This window comes from Protomyctophum parallelum (assembly GCF_964188405.1).
Source record: "Protomyctophum parallelum genome assembly, chromosome: 21".
Lineage (NCBI taxonomy): Eukaryota > Metazoa > Chordata > Actinopteri > Myctophiformes > Myctophidae > Protomyctophum > Protomyctophum parallelum.
This window is the reverse complement of record NC_139713.1, coordinates 2,010,237-2,026,729: the sequence shown is the minus strand read 5'-3', so window position 1 is coordinate 2,026,729 and position 16,493 is coordinate 2,010,237. Positions and strand designations below refer to the sequence as shown.

Sequence of the window (16,493 nt, the reverse complement as noted above, 5' to 3'; positions counted from 1 at the left end):
AGAGGCATCCTAACCAGATGCCTCGAGGACCTCCCTAGGGAGACGCCCGAGAGGCGTCCTAACCAGATGCCTCGAGGACCTCCCTAGGGAGACGCCCGAGAGGCATCCTAACCAGATGCCTCGAGGACCTCGAGGCGAAGAAGCAGCGACTCTACTCCCGAGTCTCTCTCGTGTGACTGAACGTCTCACCCTCTCTCTTCCAGTAGTGGAAAAAGTACTCAATTTACGTTTTTTTCCCTTCATATCAAGGTCGATTATTTATTCAGCGTTTGGGCCACACGGACCACCATTTGGTGACATAAAGGGCTCCATTTTCGTCACCACACTAAACCCCTTATCCCTAAACTTCTTCGCCTTTTTTATTTTTTTTATTTTTTACTATTTGGCAAAACATTTTTGAATGAGTCTACAAGCTCACAACGTGTCAATGTAGATTGGCTAGTTGAATTATTCAAAACTGTTTTTCAAAATTGTAAAAAAAGGCAAAGAAGTTTAGGGATAAGGGGTTTAGCGGTGACTGAAATGGAGCCCTTATTAGCCTCTCAGACCCAAAACTAAAATTATATTTCTTTTACCGTTGGTTACGATTTTGTCCACATTTCCAGGCTGTATTGATGTTGGTACCATTAGGAGAGATAGCAGGTTGTATTGATGTCGGTACCATTAGGAGAGATAACAGGTTGTATTGATGTTGGTACCATTAGGAGAGATAACAGGCTGTATTGATGTTGGTACCATTAGGAGAGATAACAGGCTGTATTGATGTTGGTACCATTAGGAGAGATAACAGGCTGTATTGATGTTGCTACCATTAGGAGAGATAACAGGCTGTATTGATGTTGGTACCATTAGGAGAGATAACAGGCTGTATTGATGTTGGTACCATTAGGAGAGATAACAGGCTGTATTGATGTTGGTACCATTAGGAGAGATAACAGGCTGTAATGATGTTGGTACCATTAGGAGAGATAACAGGCTGTAATGATGTTGGTACCATTAGGAGAGATAACAGGTTGTATTGATGTTGGTAACATTAGGAGAGACAAAAGGCAAATGTTGATCAAAATAACAATTCTTCCACATTCTCTAGTTGCGTCTTGTAAATTAAGTAATGCAGGTGATAACTATTTAATTCTTGAGAGCGTAAAATTGAAATTTGGTTTCATTTTACACTCAAGAGTTGAATATCTAATAAGGGTCCATTTGGTTAGCAACTATCAATCATTTAGCGACCTGATTTAGAACACGATACTAAACTAAATAATGGTATTCTCTTGGGATGCCAATTTTGGTCACTACTAAAAATGGATTATTTAAATGTTTGTAAACCAAAAACAAAAACAAGAAATCAAGAGTTATGCTTTTATTCAGCTTTTTCACATTAACAGATTTATATTATACACGCTCATCAAAACAAAGTACAAAGATATGATTCGTACATTTCTGTGTGAATCACAGGAGAGGTTGGGGGTACGGTGCGTGCAGAAATACACAGTTGGTCCATTCAAATGTAAAACGCCTAAAGTTTCATCATGAAAGAAATGGTAGAATGTGCCCCACAAGAAGCGCACAAACATTTATCTTTAAACATAATATGTTAAGTGCAGAATGTCAGCGTTCAAATGATGCGTTGCACATCATTTAAGCCGAAGATATAATTATACTTGCTGTCATTGTTTGTCTGCATTTATGCTTTGGAGATGTGCAGAGCGCAAGAAACCACTTGGGGAAAGCTTCGGAAAGTCATTAAAGGACCTCTTCACCACTTTTCAACCTATCTTCATATAATAGGTCCTCACTAATAATCATGAAAGAATGGTGCAGGTTTTTTTCTACTCTGTCTGTGTCTCATAGGAGGGCTGTGGGCAGTTCAGAAACCGTCTTCCAGTGACATCATCGATGGGGAATACAAGCTAATAAAAACCGCAGGCTTTCTAGTCCTGAAAAGTTGCGGAAATGCGGAAATGGAAGCCGTCGTTCTCACGATAATGAAAATCTAAACATTTTTGTAAAAAAAAGTCGTGTTTAAAAAAAAAATCTGCCTAATGATGATGTCACTGGAAGACGGTTTCTAAACTGCCCACAGCCCTCCTATGAGACACAGACTGAGTAGGAAAAAATCGTGCCATTTTATCATGATTATTAGTGAGGACCTATTCACTGTGGTGAAAAAAAGTGGTGAAGTGGTCCTTTAAACAAAAAGGAAAATGTTTTTTTTTTTGGTGGGTGTTTAAACATAATGTCATTGCGTTAGAATCCATAGCATTTTTTGGCCAAATTGACATTTAACCCAGGGGGGGGGGGGGGGGGGGGTGTCCAGGAGTTAAAACATGGGAGTTGGAACCTGAGACGTTGACCAGCCCCATTTACCCGCTCATGAGGTGGACAGCCGCTGCCTGGGCAGGAATTATCTTTTGGTGAAATAATTCCCGGGGAAATTGATGGCAAGCGAATGTGGTTTAATTTGTGCATAAGTGCAGTATAATGAATGACTACGATGACATCACAGGGACCCTAAAGTTTAGGGGCCTAAACGGTTTACAGTACACAGAATTAAATACATACTACTTTTGTAACGGAATAAATAATAATGTCGGTGGAATTGACTATAGTCTGGTTGCCACACCTAATCCATTTTGGGCGCGGGAACCCCTTTTGGTGTTAGCATTATGTTATGCTTTAGCTATTTAAAAATAGCAGATCTACAAGCTCGTAGCGCGCCACCGAGTGGCGCGCTACGAGCTTGTAGGTCTGCTATTTTTGAAAAATCGAAGAACGACTGACATAGAAACATAGCTTTTTCAGAAAACTGTCGGGATGTAGAAGAACATTTTTATAGAATCTGATCTCAGGTCAGAATGAAAACTGTCAGGATGTAGAAGAACATTTTTAGAAATCTGATCTCAGGTCAGAATGGGTTAACCAATACGGCAAGATGAATGAATCAGCAGTTTTAGGATAAGAACATATTCGGCCTAATCATGTTGTAATGAAGACACCTGGATTTACCCACGGAATTAAAATTAAATAAATGTCCTGGAGGGTGGTCCTACCCGGTGGGTTTTAGGAAAGTGGTTTTTTAACCCTTTCCAAAGCAAGGCCCGTTATTCGTTGGGAATTAGAGCCACGTAACCACCATTTGATGACATTTAAAGCTAACCTGACGCTCACCAGATCCAAGAAGCTTGCTACACAAATTAGTTTCACAGCTTATTGGGATCTGGGATCGCGGAAGCAAATTCGATGACGGGGCTGTTCCTTTTTTTCAAGATACTTGGTAGATGATTGGATGGGACCGTCTGTCTATCACCGTGTGGGCGTGCAAACACAACCAATCATATTGACGTGTCTATATAGCTTCACATCCGGTTTCGCACATATCCCGCCCTTAGCTCACGCTGATTGGTTCGAACCACGGAGCGGTTCGGTGTTAGCTCAACTCCCTGAGAGATCCCAGATGGTTGTGGTGTTGGGGAACATGGTTACCCAATACCGCCCCCATCTGGCAAAGTCAGGTTAATTTAAAGCCTCTCTCTCAGACCCGAAACTATTTTATTTTGCTGTGTTGATGTTGGTACCATTATAGGAGAGACAACAGGCAAACGGGCTGTGTTGATGTTGGTACCATTATAGGAGAGACAACAGGCAAACGGGCTGTGTTGATGTTGGTACCATTATAGGAGAGACAACAGGCAAACGGGCTGTGTTGATGTTGGTACCATTATAGGAGAGACAACAGGCAAACGGGCTGTGTTGATGTTGGTACCATTATAGGAGAGACAACAGGCAAACGTCGATGAATATGACAATTGTTCTACATTCTCAAATTGTGTAGACTTCTTGTAAATTAAGAAACGTAGATGTTTAACAATAATTGTACTCTTTGAAAGCGTAAAATTAAATTAAATGGACCCGTATATGGGTCCATTTCATTTCATTTCACGCTCTCAAAGAGTGAAAGATCTAATAAGGGTCCATTTGGTTACCGACTCTCCATCATGTAGCTGAATGGGCACCACGTGGAACCCGCTCAAGGACCACCGGTGGTCCCCGGACCGCCAACCGGGTTTAGGGGTTTAGGGTGTCGCGTGCGTGCGTTAGCTCTCTCGGCTGCTGAAGGGACACACCACACACACCTGGGCGATGTCGTCGTATTCATACGTTCTCTTCAGGAAGGTGTCTGTGAGTCGGAGTCCAGAGATACTCTGGAAGAGACAGGAGAATATGGTACAGGCTTTAGTTCCAGGAAGAAGAGATACCACAGGCTTTAGTTCCAGGAAGTAGAGATACTACAGGCTTTAGTTCCAGGAAGTAGAGATACTACAGGCTTTAGTTCCAGGAAGTAGAGATACTACAGGCTTTAGTTCCAGGAAGTAGAGATACTACAGGCTTTAGTTCCAGGAAGAAGAGATACCACAGGCTTTAGTTCCAGGAAGTAGAGATACTACAGGCTTTAGTTCCAGGAAGTAGAGATACTACAGGCTTTAGTTCCAGGAAGTAGAGATACTACAGGCTTTAGTTCCAGGAAGTAGAGATACTACAGGCTTTAGTTCCAGGAAGTAGAGATACTACAGGCTTTAATAAACCTTTGTTGTAGAGCTACATGATAAATGGCAACAAGACAACAAAACAACAGGTTTACGAAAGGTAACCCCGGTTCTTTGACTATTCGCTACGAGCTTTGCTATTTTTCAACAGATAAAAGTGTAAAATAATGTTTAACCCATTTTATACGGGAACCCATTTTGGTGTTCGCATTATGATATGCTTTAGCTATTGAAAAATAGCAGATCTACAAGCACTACGAGCTTGTAGGTCTGCTATTTTTTTTTAACTGTCAGGATTTAAGACATTTTTTAGAATCTGATCTCAGGTCAAAATGCGTTAAAGAACCACCATTCTTCTGTGCGTTAGAATCTGATCTCAGGTCAGAATGGGTTAAAGTGGGCTAAAAAGCTATAAGGTGACACAGATATGTTCCTCTAAAAAGGGTTAAAAATGAAGGTTTGTTGTGGAGGATTCTAACCTGCAACCCCTGGACCGACGACAGCAGCTTGAGGGGCAGCGAGAGGAAGGCGCTGGGGCCGAGCTTCCCCAGCTGTCTGCCGGACACCCCGCACCAGTGGATGGACCTGGTGTTACACATCTCCAGAACCAGGTCCATGGTCCGCTCACTGAGAAACACAACGCTATACCGTTAACACAATCTTTACATAAAACGTCCCTAAACGTCATAAGGATTCGAAACGAGAGGTGCCTTGGACGTCTGTGGACGTCATAGCGCACCCTCAAAGATAGGGGGCGAGATAAGAATATTCAGAACTTTTCCTTTTTTTTTTTTTTGGCATTTCGCTTTTCGCTTGCCGTACGCTAACGCTCTGTGCAATTATTAGCTTGTCATTGACTCCCATGTTAGCGCGGCGGAAAGAATGACTCGTATCTCCTAATCCAGGGCGCTCTCCGTGGTGATGAATGGATCGATTATGCTGGCGCTTCATTTCTGCTCCTCATCCGTCTCTCTCTCCTGCAAAACATGAACGCTTTTTGGATCATATTAAAATGATCGGGATGTTAGGTCAACTCTGTAAAGTCAACTTTTTTAGGAAAGTGTTTCCGGTTCATGGCTTTCAGAGTAAAAGCGATCAGACAACTCTGGCACCCCGGAGCTTCTATTTTGAAGCACTTCCGGCACTAAAAGTGTTTTAATGTGTATAGGTCAGAATGGTAAACTGTCAGGATGTAGAAGACATTTTTAGAATCTGATCTCAGGTCAGAATGGTAAACTGTCAGGATGTAGAAGACATTTTTAGAATCTGATCTCGGGTCAGAACGAAAACTGTCAGGATGTAGAAGACATTTTTAGAATCTGATCTCAGGTCAGAATGGTAAACTGTCAGGATGTAGAAGACATTTTTAGAATCTGATCTCGGGTCAGAATGAAAACTGTCAGGATGTAGAAGACATTTTTAGAATCTGATCTCGGGTCAGAATGAAAACTGTCAGGATGTAGATGACATTTTTAGAATCTGATCTCGGGTCAGAATGAAAACTGTCAGGATGTAGAAGAACATTTTTTAGAATCTGATCTCAGGTCAGAATGGAAAACTGTCAGGATGTAGAAGACATTTTTAGAATCTGATCTCAGGTCAGAATGGAAAACTGTCAGGATGTAGAAGACATTTTTAGAATCTGATCTCAGGTCAGAATGAAAACTGTCAGGATGTAGAAGACATTTTTAGAATCTGATCTCGGGTCAGAATGGAAAACTGTCAGGATGTAGAAGACATTTTTAGAATCTGATCTCAGGTCAGAATGGAAAACTGTCAGGATGTAGAAGACATTTTTAGAATCTGATCTCAGGTCAGAATGGAAAACTGTCAGGATGTAGAAGACATTTTTTGAATCTGATCTCGGGTCAGAATGGAAAACTGTCAGGATGTAGAAGAAATTTTTAGAATCTGATCTCGGGTCAGAATGGAAAACTGTCAGGATGTAGAAGAACATTTTTAGAATCTGATCTCGGGTCAGAATGGAAAACTGTCAGGATGTAGAAGAACATTTTTTAGAATCTGATCTCGGGTCAGAATGAAAACTGTCAGGATGTAGAAGACATTTTTAGAATCTGATCTCGGGTCAGAATGAAAACTGTCAGGATGTAGATGACATTTTTAGAATCTGATCTCGGGTCAGAATGAAAACTGTCAGGATGTAGAAGAACATTTTTTAGAATCTGATCTCAGGTCAGAATGGAAAACTGTCAGGATGTAGAAGACATTTTTAGAATCTGATCTCAGGTCAGAATGGAAAACTGTCAGGATGTAGAAGACATTTTTAGAATCTGATCTCAGGTCAGAATGGTAAACTGTCAGGATGTAGAAGACATTTTTAGAATCTGATCTCGGGTCAGAACGAAAACTGTCAGGATGTAGAAGACATTTTTAGAATCTGATCTCAGGTCAGAATGGTAAACTGTCAGGATGTAGAAGACATTTTTAGAATCTGATCTCGGGTCAGAATGAAAACTGTCAGGATGTAGAAGACATTTTTAGAATCTGATCTCGGGTCAGAATGAAAACTGTCAGGATGTAGATGACATTTTTAGAATCTGATCTCGGGTCAGAATGAAAACTGTCAGGATGTAGAAGAACATTTTTTAGAATCTGATCTCAGGTCAGAATGGAAAACTGTCAGGATGTAGAAGACATTTTTAGAATCTGATCTCAGGTCAGAATGGAAAACTGTCAGGATGTAGAAGACATTTTTAGAATCTGATCTCAGGTCAGAATGAAAACTGTCAGGATGTAGAAGACATTTTTAGAATCTGATCTCGGGTCAGAATGGAAAACTGTCAGGATGTAGAAGACATTTTTAGAATCTGATCTCAGGTCAGAATGGAAAACTGTCAGGATGTAGAAGACATTTTTAGAATCTGATCTCAGGTCAGAATGGAAAACTGTCAGGATGTAGAAGACATTTTTTGAATCTGATCTCGGGTCAGAATGGAAAACTGTCAGGATGTAGAAGAAATTTTTAGAATCTGATCTCGGGTCAGAATGGAAAACTGTCAGGATGTAGAAGAACATTTTTAGAATCTGATCTCGGGTCAGAATGGAAAACTGTCAGGATGTAGAAGAACATTTTTTAGAATCTGATCTCGGGTCAGAATGAAAACTGTCAGGATGTAGAAGACATTTTTAGAATCTGATCTCGGGTCAGAATGAAAACTGTCAGGATGTAGATGACATTTTTAGAATCTGATCTCGGGTCAGAATGAAAACTGTCAGGATGTAGAAGAACATTTTTTAGAATCTGATCTCAGGTCAGAATGGAAAACTGTCAGGATGTAGAAGACATTTTTAGAATCTGATCTCAGGTCAGAATGGAAAACTGTCAGGATGTAGAAGACATTTTTAGAATCTGATCTCAGGTCAGAATGAAAACTGTCAGGATGTAGAAGACATTTTTAGAATCTGATCTCGGGTCAGAATGGAAAACTGTCAGGATGTAGAAGACATTTTTAGAATCTGATCTCAGGTCAGAATGGAAAACTGTCAGGATGTAGAAGACATTTTTAGAATCTGATCTCAGGTCAGAATGGAAAACTGTCAGGATGTAGAAGACATTTTTTGAATCTGATCTCGGGTCAGAATGGAAAACTGTCAGGATGTAGAAGAAATTTTTAGAATCTGATCTCGGGTCAGAATGGAAAACTGTCAGGATGTAGAAGAACATTTTTAGAATCTGATCTCGGGTCAGAATGGAAAACTGTCAGGATGTAGAAGAACATTTTTTAGAATCTGATCTCAGGTGAGAATGGAAAACTGTCAGGATGTAGAAGACATTTTTAGAATCTGATCTCAGGTCAGAATGGAAAACTGTCAGGATGTAGAAGACATTTTTAGAATCTGATCTCAGGTCAGAATGGAAAACTGTCAGGATGTAGAAGACCTTTTTAGAATCTGATCTCAGGTCAGAATGGAAAACTGTCAGGATGTAGAAGACATTTTTAGAATCTGATCTCAGGTCAGAATGGAAAACTGTCAGGATGTAGAAGACATTTTTAGAATCTGATCTCAGGTCAGAATGAAAACTGTCAGGATGTAGAAGACATTTTTAGAATCTGATCTCAGGTCAGAATGAAAACTGTCAGGATGTAGAAGAATTTTTTTTAGAATCTGATCTCAGGTCAGAATGGTAAACTGTCAGGATGTAGAAGACATTTTTAGAATCTGATCTCAGGTCAGAATGGAAAACTGTCAGGATGTAGAAGACATTTTTAGAATCTGATCTCAGGTCAGAATGGTAAACTGTCAGGATGTAGAAGACATTTTTAGAATCTGATCTCAGGTCAGAATGGAAAACTGTCAGGATGTAGAAGACATTTTTAGAATCTGATCTCAGGTCAGAATGGTAAACTGTCAGGATGTAGAAGACATTTTTAGAATCTGATCTCAGGTCAGAATGGAAAACTGTCAGGATGTAGAAGACATTTTTAGAATCTGATCTCAGGTCAGAATGGAAAACTGTCAGGATGTAGAAGACATTTTTAGAATCTGATCTCAGGTCAGAATGAAAACTGTCAGGATGTAGAAGACATTTTTAGAATCTGATCTCAGGTCAGAATGAAAACTGTCAGGATGTAGAAGAATTTTTTTAGAATCTGATCTCAGGTCAGAATGGTAAACTGTCAGGATGTAGAAGACATTTTTAGAATCTGATCTCAGGTCAGAATGGTAAACTGTCAGGATGTAGAAGACATTTTTAGAATCTGATCTCAGGTCAGAATGGAAAACTGTCAGGATGTAGAAGACATTTTTAGAATCTGATCTCAGGTCAGAATGGAAAACTGTCAGGATGTAGAAGACATTTTTAGAATCTGATCTCAGGTCAGAATGAAAACTGTCAGGATGTAGAAGACATTTTTAGAATCTGATCTCAGGTCAGAATGAAAACTGTCAGGATGTAGAAGACATTTTTAGAATCTGATCTCAGGTCAGAATGAAAACTGTCAGGATGTAGAAGAACATTTTTTAGAATCTGATCTCAGGTCAGAATGGAAAACTGTCAGGATGTATAGAAGACATTTTTAGAATCTGATCTCAGGTCAGAATGGAAAACTGTCAGGATGTAGAAGACATTTTTAGAATCTGATCTCAGGTCAGAATGGGTTAAAGGACAGACACTGATATCCACAGCGTGTGAAGTGAAGGTTTGACCTGCAGTTGGTGATCTTGCAGGTGATGTCGAAGGGTTCCTCCAGGCTGACGGTGTCTGGGATCATCTCTAACGACAGTCTGATGTCTCCGTAGCCAGGAGCCTGTTAGCAGAGGACCACACACACACACACACACACACACACACACACGAACCCACACACCATGTGTTTTTATTAAACACATTTCTCCTGATTTAGCCCTTTTTTTTTAATGGCATCATGATGCCATTACAAAAAATGCTGTAGTATTTAGATGGTTCTGTTATGACTGCATGTTGTTAGTGTTTAGATGGTTCTGTTATGACTTCTCCTCTGCATGTTGTAGTGTTTAGATGGTTCTGTTATGACTTCTCCTCTGCATGCTGTAGTGTTTAGATGGTTCTGTTATGACTTCTCCTCTGCATGTTGTAGTGTTTAGATGGTTCTGTTATGACTTCTCCTCTGCATGCTGTAGTGTTTAGATGGTTCTGTTATGACTTCTCCTCTGCATGCTGTAGTATTTAGATGGTTCTGTTATGACTTCTCCTCTGCATGTTGTAGTGTTTAGATGGTTCTGTTATGACTTCTCCTCTGCATGTTGTAGTGTTTAGATGGTTCTGTTATGACTTCTCCTCTGCATGTTGTAGTGTTTAGATGGTTCTGTTATGACTTCTCCTCTGCATGTTGTAGTGTTTAGATGGTTCTGTTATGACTTCTCCTCTGCATGCTGTAGTGTTTAGATGGTTCTGTTATGACTTCTCCTCTGCATGCTGTAGTATTTAGATGGTTCTGTTATGACTTCTCCTCTGCATGTTGTAGTGTTTAGATGGTTCTGTTATGACTTCTCCTCTGCATGCTGTAGTGTTTAGATGGTTCTGTTATGACTTCTCCTCTGCATGTTGTAGTGTTTAGATGGTTCTGTTATGACTTCTCCTCTGCATGTTGTAGTGTTTAGATGGTTCTGTTATGACTTCTCCTCTGCATGTTGTAGTGTTTAGATGGTTCTGTTATGACTTCTCCTCTGCATGTTGTAGTGTTTAGATGGTTCTGTTATGACTTCTCCTCTGCATGCTGTAGTATTTAGATGGTTCTGTTATGACTTCTCCTCTGCATGCTGTAGTGTTTAGATGGTTCTGTTATGACTTCTCCTCTGCATGTTGTAGTGTTTAGATGGTTCTGTTATGACTGCATGTTGTAGTGTTTAGATGGTTCTGTTATGACTGCATGCTGTAGTGTTTAGATGGTTCTGTTATGACTGCATGCTGTAGTGTTTAGATGGTTCTGTTATGACTTCTCCTCTGCATGCTGTAGTGTTTAGATGGTTCTGTTATGACTTCTCCTCTGCATGCTGTAGTGTTTAGATGGTTCTGTTATGACTTCTCCTCTGCATGCTGTAGTGTTTAGATGGTTCTGTTATGACTGCATTTTGTAGTGTTTAGATGGTTCTGTTATTTATAATAGTGGGGCGAGATGGAAAAGGGGCAACCGTACCTGATGCTGAAACCTTTACATATTATGGTAATTAAACATTAAAACACATGCGGCTTATAGTCAGGAAATTACGGTACCATTCTCTGCAGCTGGCTGGTTAAATCAGTACCATTCTCTGCAGCTGGCTGGTTAAATCAGTACCATTATCTGCAGCTGGCTGGTTAAATCAGTACCATTCTCTGCAGCTGGCTGGTTAAATCAGTACCATTCTCTGCAGCTGGCTGGTTAAATCAGTACCATTCTCTGCAGCTGGCTGGTTAAATCAGTACCATTCTCTGCAGCTGGCTGGTTAAATCAGTACCATTCTCTGCAGCTGGCTGGTTAAATCAGTACCATTCTCTGCAGCTGGCTGGTCTGCAGCCTTCCTCTCTCCCCCAGGTTGGTCTTCCAGACGATGTCCAGCTTGCCGATGACCGTGACGCCCTTGATGACGCCGGCCTTCTCGGCGAACTCGGGCTTGGGTTTCAGGCAGTAGAGGTACTGGCGGGTGTCCATGGGCTGGAGGTAGGACATCTTACCGAAGGTGGACATGCTGACCGCAGGGAGGACATGGAAGAGTGTGTTGGTTTTGGTTTTAGTCATAGGGCTGTATTTTTATTCTTTATTATCATTTTTATCCCACGATTTTGTAACCCATTTTTCACCCCTGTGTCAATCATCTAATGTGATCCTGGGCTCTACACACCCTCCACCAACCCAGTCCCCATATATGAGGGACAAGGGGAGAGCAACCTAGTCCCCATATATGGGGGACATGGGGAGACCAACCCAGTCCCCATATATGAGGGACAAGGGGAGAGCAACCTAGTCCCCATATATGGGGGACATGGGGAGACCAACCTAGTCCCCGTATATGGGGGACAAGGGGAGAGCAACGGACTTGAACTCATGCTTCCTTCATGCCTGAGTGTCCAAGTTGCTCCTTTACACCTGACAGGGGGGGGGGGTTTCCCTGGTTGGACGCAGCGCGTGGAAGGAACACGTTATTCCAACCAGTTCCTTTCCCCTCCATCAGGCGCCCCGGCTGGCCAGGGGGAGGCAGTTTAGTGACCAGGATTACTGCATGTTTTTTGTGAGGGTACCTACCCTAGGGGACACGGGGAGAACATGTGAGGGTACCTACCCTAGGGGACACGGGGAGAACATGTGAGGGTACCTACCCTATAGGGGACACGGGGAGAACATGTGAGGGTACCTACCCTAGGGGACACGGGGAGAACATGTGAGGGTACCTACCCTAGGGGACACGGGGAGAACATGTGAGGGTACCTACCCTACCCTAAATCTACAGTTGATTTAGTCAAACAAAATTTATTTTGGTGGGCCTTGATGGTGGGTCGTAATTCACTTGCTGAAAATAGCCGATCTACAAGCTCACGACGCGTCGCAGCTTGTATTTTTTTTTGACGAAATTGTCAGTATATTTAGTCTTAGTTTTAGTCACCATAGCTTAGTTTCCATTTAGTTTTCGTCAGTGGAAAAAGGAAGTCGACGAACATTTTTTGTCGAGGAGAACAACACTGATGGAGACGCCGTGAGAGAGACACGTCAGTGACATACTTATAGATTAACCCATTCTGACCGGGCACCCATTTTGGTGTCAGCATCATGTTATGCTTTAGCTATTTAAAAATAGCAGATCTACAAGCTCATATCGCGCCACCGAGTGGCGCGATACGAGCTTGTAGGTCTGCTATTTTTGAAAAATCGAAGAGCGACTGACATTTTCAGAATCTGATCTCAGGTCAGAATGGGTTCATCAGACCAGTGGGTGTCCGGCGGAAACCTCGTTATGAATCTGATCTCAGGTCAGAATGGGTTATAGAAGGACACAGCCTGCCTGACGGTGTGAGCTTTGGTCGACTAAAACTATGAGGAAAAATGTTCGTCGACTTTTACCTTTTTTTCACTGACGAAAAACTCAAGAAAAACCGAAATAAAAACGAAGCTATGATGACTAAGACTAAATAATATATTGATAACAAATAAAACAAATAAAAACTAGACTTTTTTTTTTTAGGAGGAGATCCAGTAGAACTAAAAGACACACCTGCATATAATATATATGAAGTTGTGTCTTTATTATTTTTGGACAAATGTGACCAGATTTGACTGAGAGCCTGCCATCGCACAAACTCCAGCAGAGGAAAAAAGACCTAAAGAAAAAATGTTTGATCCAAAATGAGTTAATAGCACAGGCAGACTCTTCACATACTAGAGCATGTCTGAAATAAGTGTCAGAGCTGAAATCAACAAATAAATGCTTAAATATGTAGCTACTGTAGGTGTAATGTTAGAGTCCACAGAAGACATGTAAATATGAAATAAATGCTTAAACATGTAGCTAGGTGTAATGTTAGAGTCCACAGAAGACATGTAAATATGAAATAAATGCTTAAACATGTAGCTAGGTGTAATGTTAGAGACCACAGAAGACATGTAAATATGAAATAAATGCTTAAACATGTAGCTATTGTAATGTTAGAGTCCACAGAAGTGAACCTTTCAAGCCTGTTTTCGCTGTTTTCTGCAAGACATTACTCTATGAGCCATATCTCCAAAACTGGTGGGTCAAACTGAACAACCAATATGTCAATTTGAAGCTATGATTCCCTGCTTTCATTTTACATTAAAGAATAATAATACTAATAATAATCCAATGGCAGTCCCTCAGTCAAATCTGGTCACAAATATTCAGGATGTATTCCGTGTCGTGCTATAAAAGACAGAAGTAGAAAATACCACTTTTTTTTTCTTAGCTCAATTCTAACGACACAGAAAGGCCTTCAGGTCACGACGGCCGGCCGCTGTACTTACCCTTCCTGTCCAGTAGAGGCCACCGTGTTGAGCTCGGTGACGTTGTACATGATGGAGGGCTCCAACGACACTTTCTCCATGAACATGGGAGAGGTGGTGATGTTCTGGATCTGGGCCTCCAGGAACACCTCATCGGTCTGAAGGATAGACCACAACCAGCACCCGCCGCACAGCCGCAGCACCGTTAGCTAGCTGCTAACCAGCTGTGGCACCGTCAGCTAGCTGCTAACCAGCTGTGGCACCGTTAGCTAGCTGCTAACCGCAGCACCGTTAGCTAGCTGCTAACCAGCTGTGGCACCGTTAGCTAGCTGCTAACCGCAGCATCGTTAGCTAGCTGCTAACCAACCGCAGCACCATTAGCTATCTGCTAACCACAGCATCGTTAGCTAGCTGCTAACCGCAGCACCGTTAGCTAGCTGCTAACCAACCGCAGCACCATTAGCTATCTGCTAACCACAGCATCGTTAGCTAGCTGCTAACTACAGCACTGTTAGCTAGCTCAGTGGTTCCCAAAGTGGGGTCCGGGGACCCCCAGGGGTCCTTGAGGGAGTTCCAGGGGGTCCCCAGCTAAATGATAGTTTGTAAACAAATGGATCCTTATGGGTTCATGACTCTGAAAGTGTACAAATGGATTTGTACACTTTCAGAGTTAAATTAACAATGATTATACGATATAAATTGGGGGTCCCAGAGATAGAAATGCCATTAAATGGGGGTCCGTAGACTAATGCATGTCAAACTGGGGGTCCTTGAAATTAAACGGGTTGAGAATCACTGCTAGAGCCGTACATATCTTCTTATGGGGGTCCCTGAATCACTGCTAGAGCCGTACATATCTTCTTATGGGGGTCCCTGAGTCACTGCTAGAGCCGTACATATCTTCTTATGGGGGTCCCTGAGTCACTGCTAGAGCCGTAAAAGATCTTCTTATGGGGGTCCCTGAATCACTGCTAGAGCCGTAAATATCTTCTCTTATGGGGGTCCCTGAGTCACTGCTAGAGCCGTAAACATCTTCTCTTATGGGGGTCCCTGAATCACTGCTAGAGCCGTAAACATCTTCTCTTATGGGGGTCCCTGAATCACTGCTAGAGCCGTAAATATCTTCTCTTATGGGGGTCCCTGAATCACTGCTAGAGCCGTAAACATCTTCTCTTATGGGGGTCCCTGAATCACTGCTAGAGCCGTAAATATCTTCTCTTATGGGGGTCCCTGAATCACTGCTAGAGCCGTAAACATCTTCTCTTATGGGGGTCCCTGAATCACTGCTATAGCCGTAAACATCTTCTCTTATGAGGGTCCCTGAATCACTGCTAGAGCCGTAAACATCTTCTCTTATGGGGGTCCCTGAATCACTGCTATAGCCGTAAACATCTTCTCTTATGGGGGTCCCTGAATCACTGCTAGAGCTGTAAACATCTTCTCTTATGGGGGTCCCTGAATCACTGCTAGAGCCGTAAACATCTTCTCTTATGGGGGTCCCTGAGTCACTGCTAGAGCTGTAAACATCTTCTCTTATGGGGGTCCCTGAATCACTGCTAGAGCCGTAAATATCTTCTCTTATGGGGGTCCCTGAAACACTGCTAGAGCCGTAAATATCTTCTCTTATGGGGGTCCCTGAATCACTGCTAGAGCCGTAAAGATCTTCTTATGGGGGCCCCTGAGTCACTGCTAGAGCTGTAAACATCTTCTCTTATGGGGGTCCCTGAATCACTGCTAGAGCCGTAAACATCTTCTCTTATGGGGGTCCCTGAATCACTGCTAGAGCCGTAAATATCTTCTCTTATGGGGGTCCCTGAATCACTGCTAGAGCCGTAAAGATCTTCTTATGGGGGTCCCTGGCTAATTTTTTTTACAAATAGGGGGTCCGCGGGCTAATAGGTGTCGATTTGGGGGTCCTTGACATGAAAACGTTTGGGAACCACTGAGCTAGCAGCTAACCGCTAGCAGCTAACCAACAACCTACTGAACCACTGAGCTAGCAACTAACCGCTAGCAGCTAACCACTGAGCTAGCAGCTAACCGCTAGCAGCTAACCAACAACCTACTGAACTACTGAGCTAGCAGCTAACCGCTAGCAGCTAACCAACAACCTACTGAACCACTGAGCTAGCAGCTAGCAGCTAACCACCAACCAACAACCTACAAGGTCAACTGAGTGACACGTTGATTAAAAAAAAAAGGGGAAAAAAGGAGCACTTCACCCAATTTCAACCTATCTTTGTGTAATCGGTTCCTCACTAATTAACCCATTCTGAACGGGAACCCATTTTGGTGTTAGCATCATGTTATGCTTTAGCTATTGAAAAATAGCGGTTGTAGGTCTGCTATTTTTGAAAAATCGAAGAACGACTGACATTTTTTAGAATCTGATCTCAATCTGATTAGAGTTCAGAAACCTGTCTACTCACTCTGTGTCTCAGAGGAGGGCTGTGGACAGTTCAGAAACCTGTCTACTCACTCTGTGTCTCAGAGGGCTGTGGACAGTTCAGAA

General features: G+C 42.1%; 1 protein-coding gene across 2 annotated transcripts in view; it reads right to left on the bottom strand.

The window, feature by feature from the left end:
- Positions 1 to 2,505: 2,505 nt before the first annotated feature.
- Positions 2,506 to 16,493, bottom strand: part of trappc13 (trafficking protein particle complex subunit 13) — a 41,227-nt gene continuing 27,239 nt past the window's right edge. For both annotated transcript variants that reach the window (XM_083793605.1, XM_083793606.1), the window contains 5 exons: positions 14,003 to 14,139; positions 11,519 to 11,717; positions 9,717 to 9,817; positions 5,027 to 5,174; positions 2,506 to 4,205 (listed from right to left, as the gene is read on the bottom strand). In XM_083793605.1, coding sequence (XP_083649731.1) covers positions 4,098 to 4,205; positions 5,027 to 5,174; positions 9,717 to 9,817; positions 11,519 to 11,717; positions 14,003 to 14,139 — 693 coding nt within the window. In that variant the 3' untranslated portion in view covers positions 2,506 to 4,097. The remainder of the gene's footprint in view (positions 4,206 to 5,026; positions 5,175 to 9,716; positions 9,818 to 11,518; positions 11,718 to 14,002; positions 14,140 to 16,493) is intronic.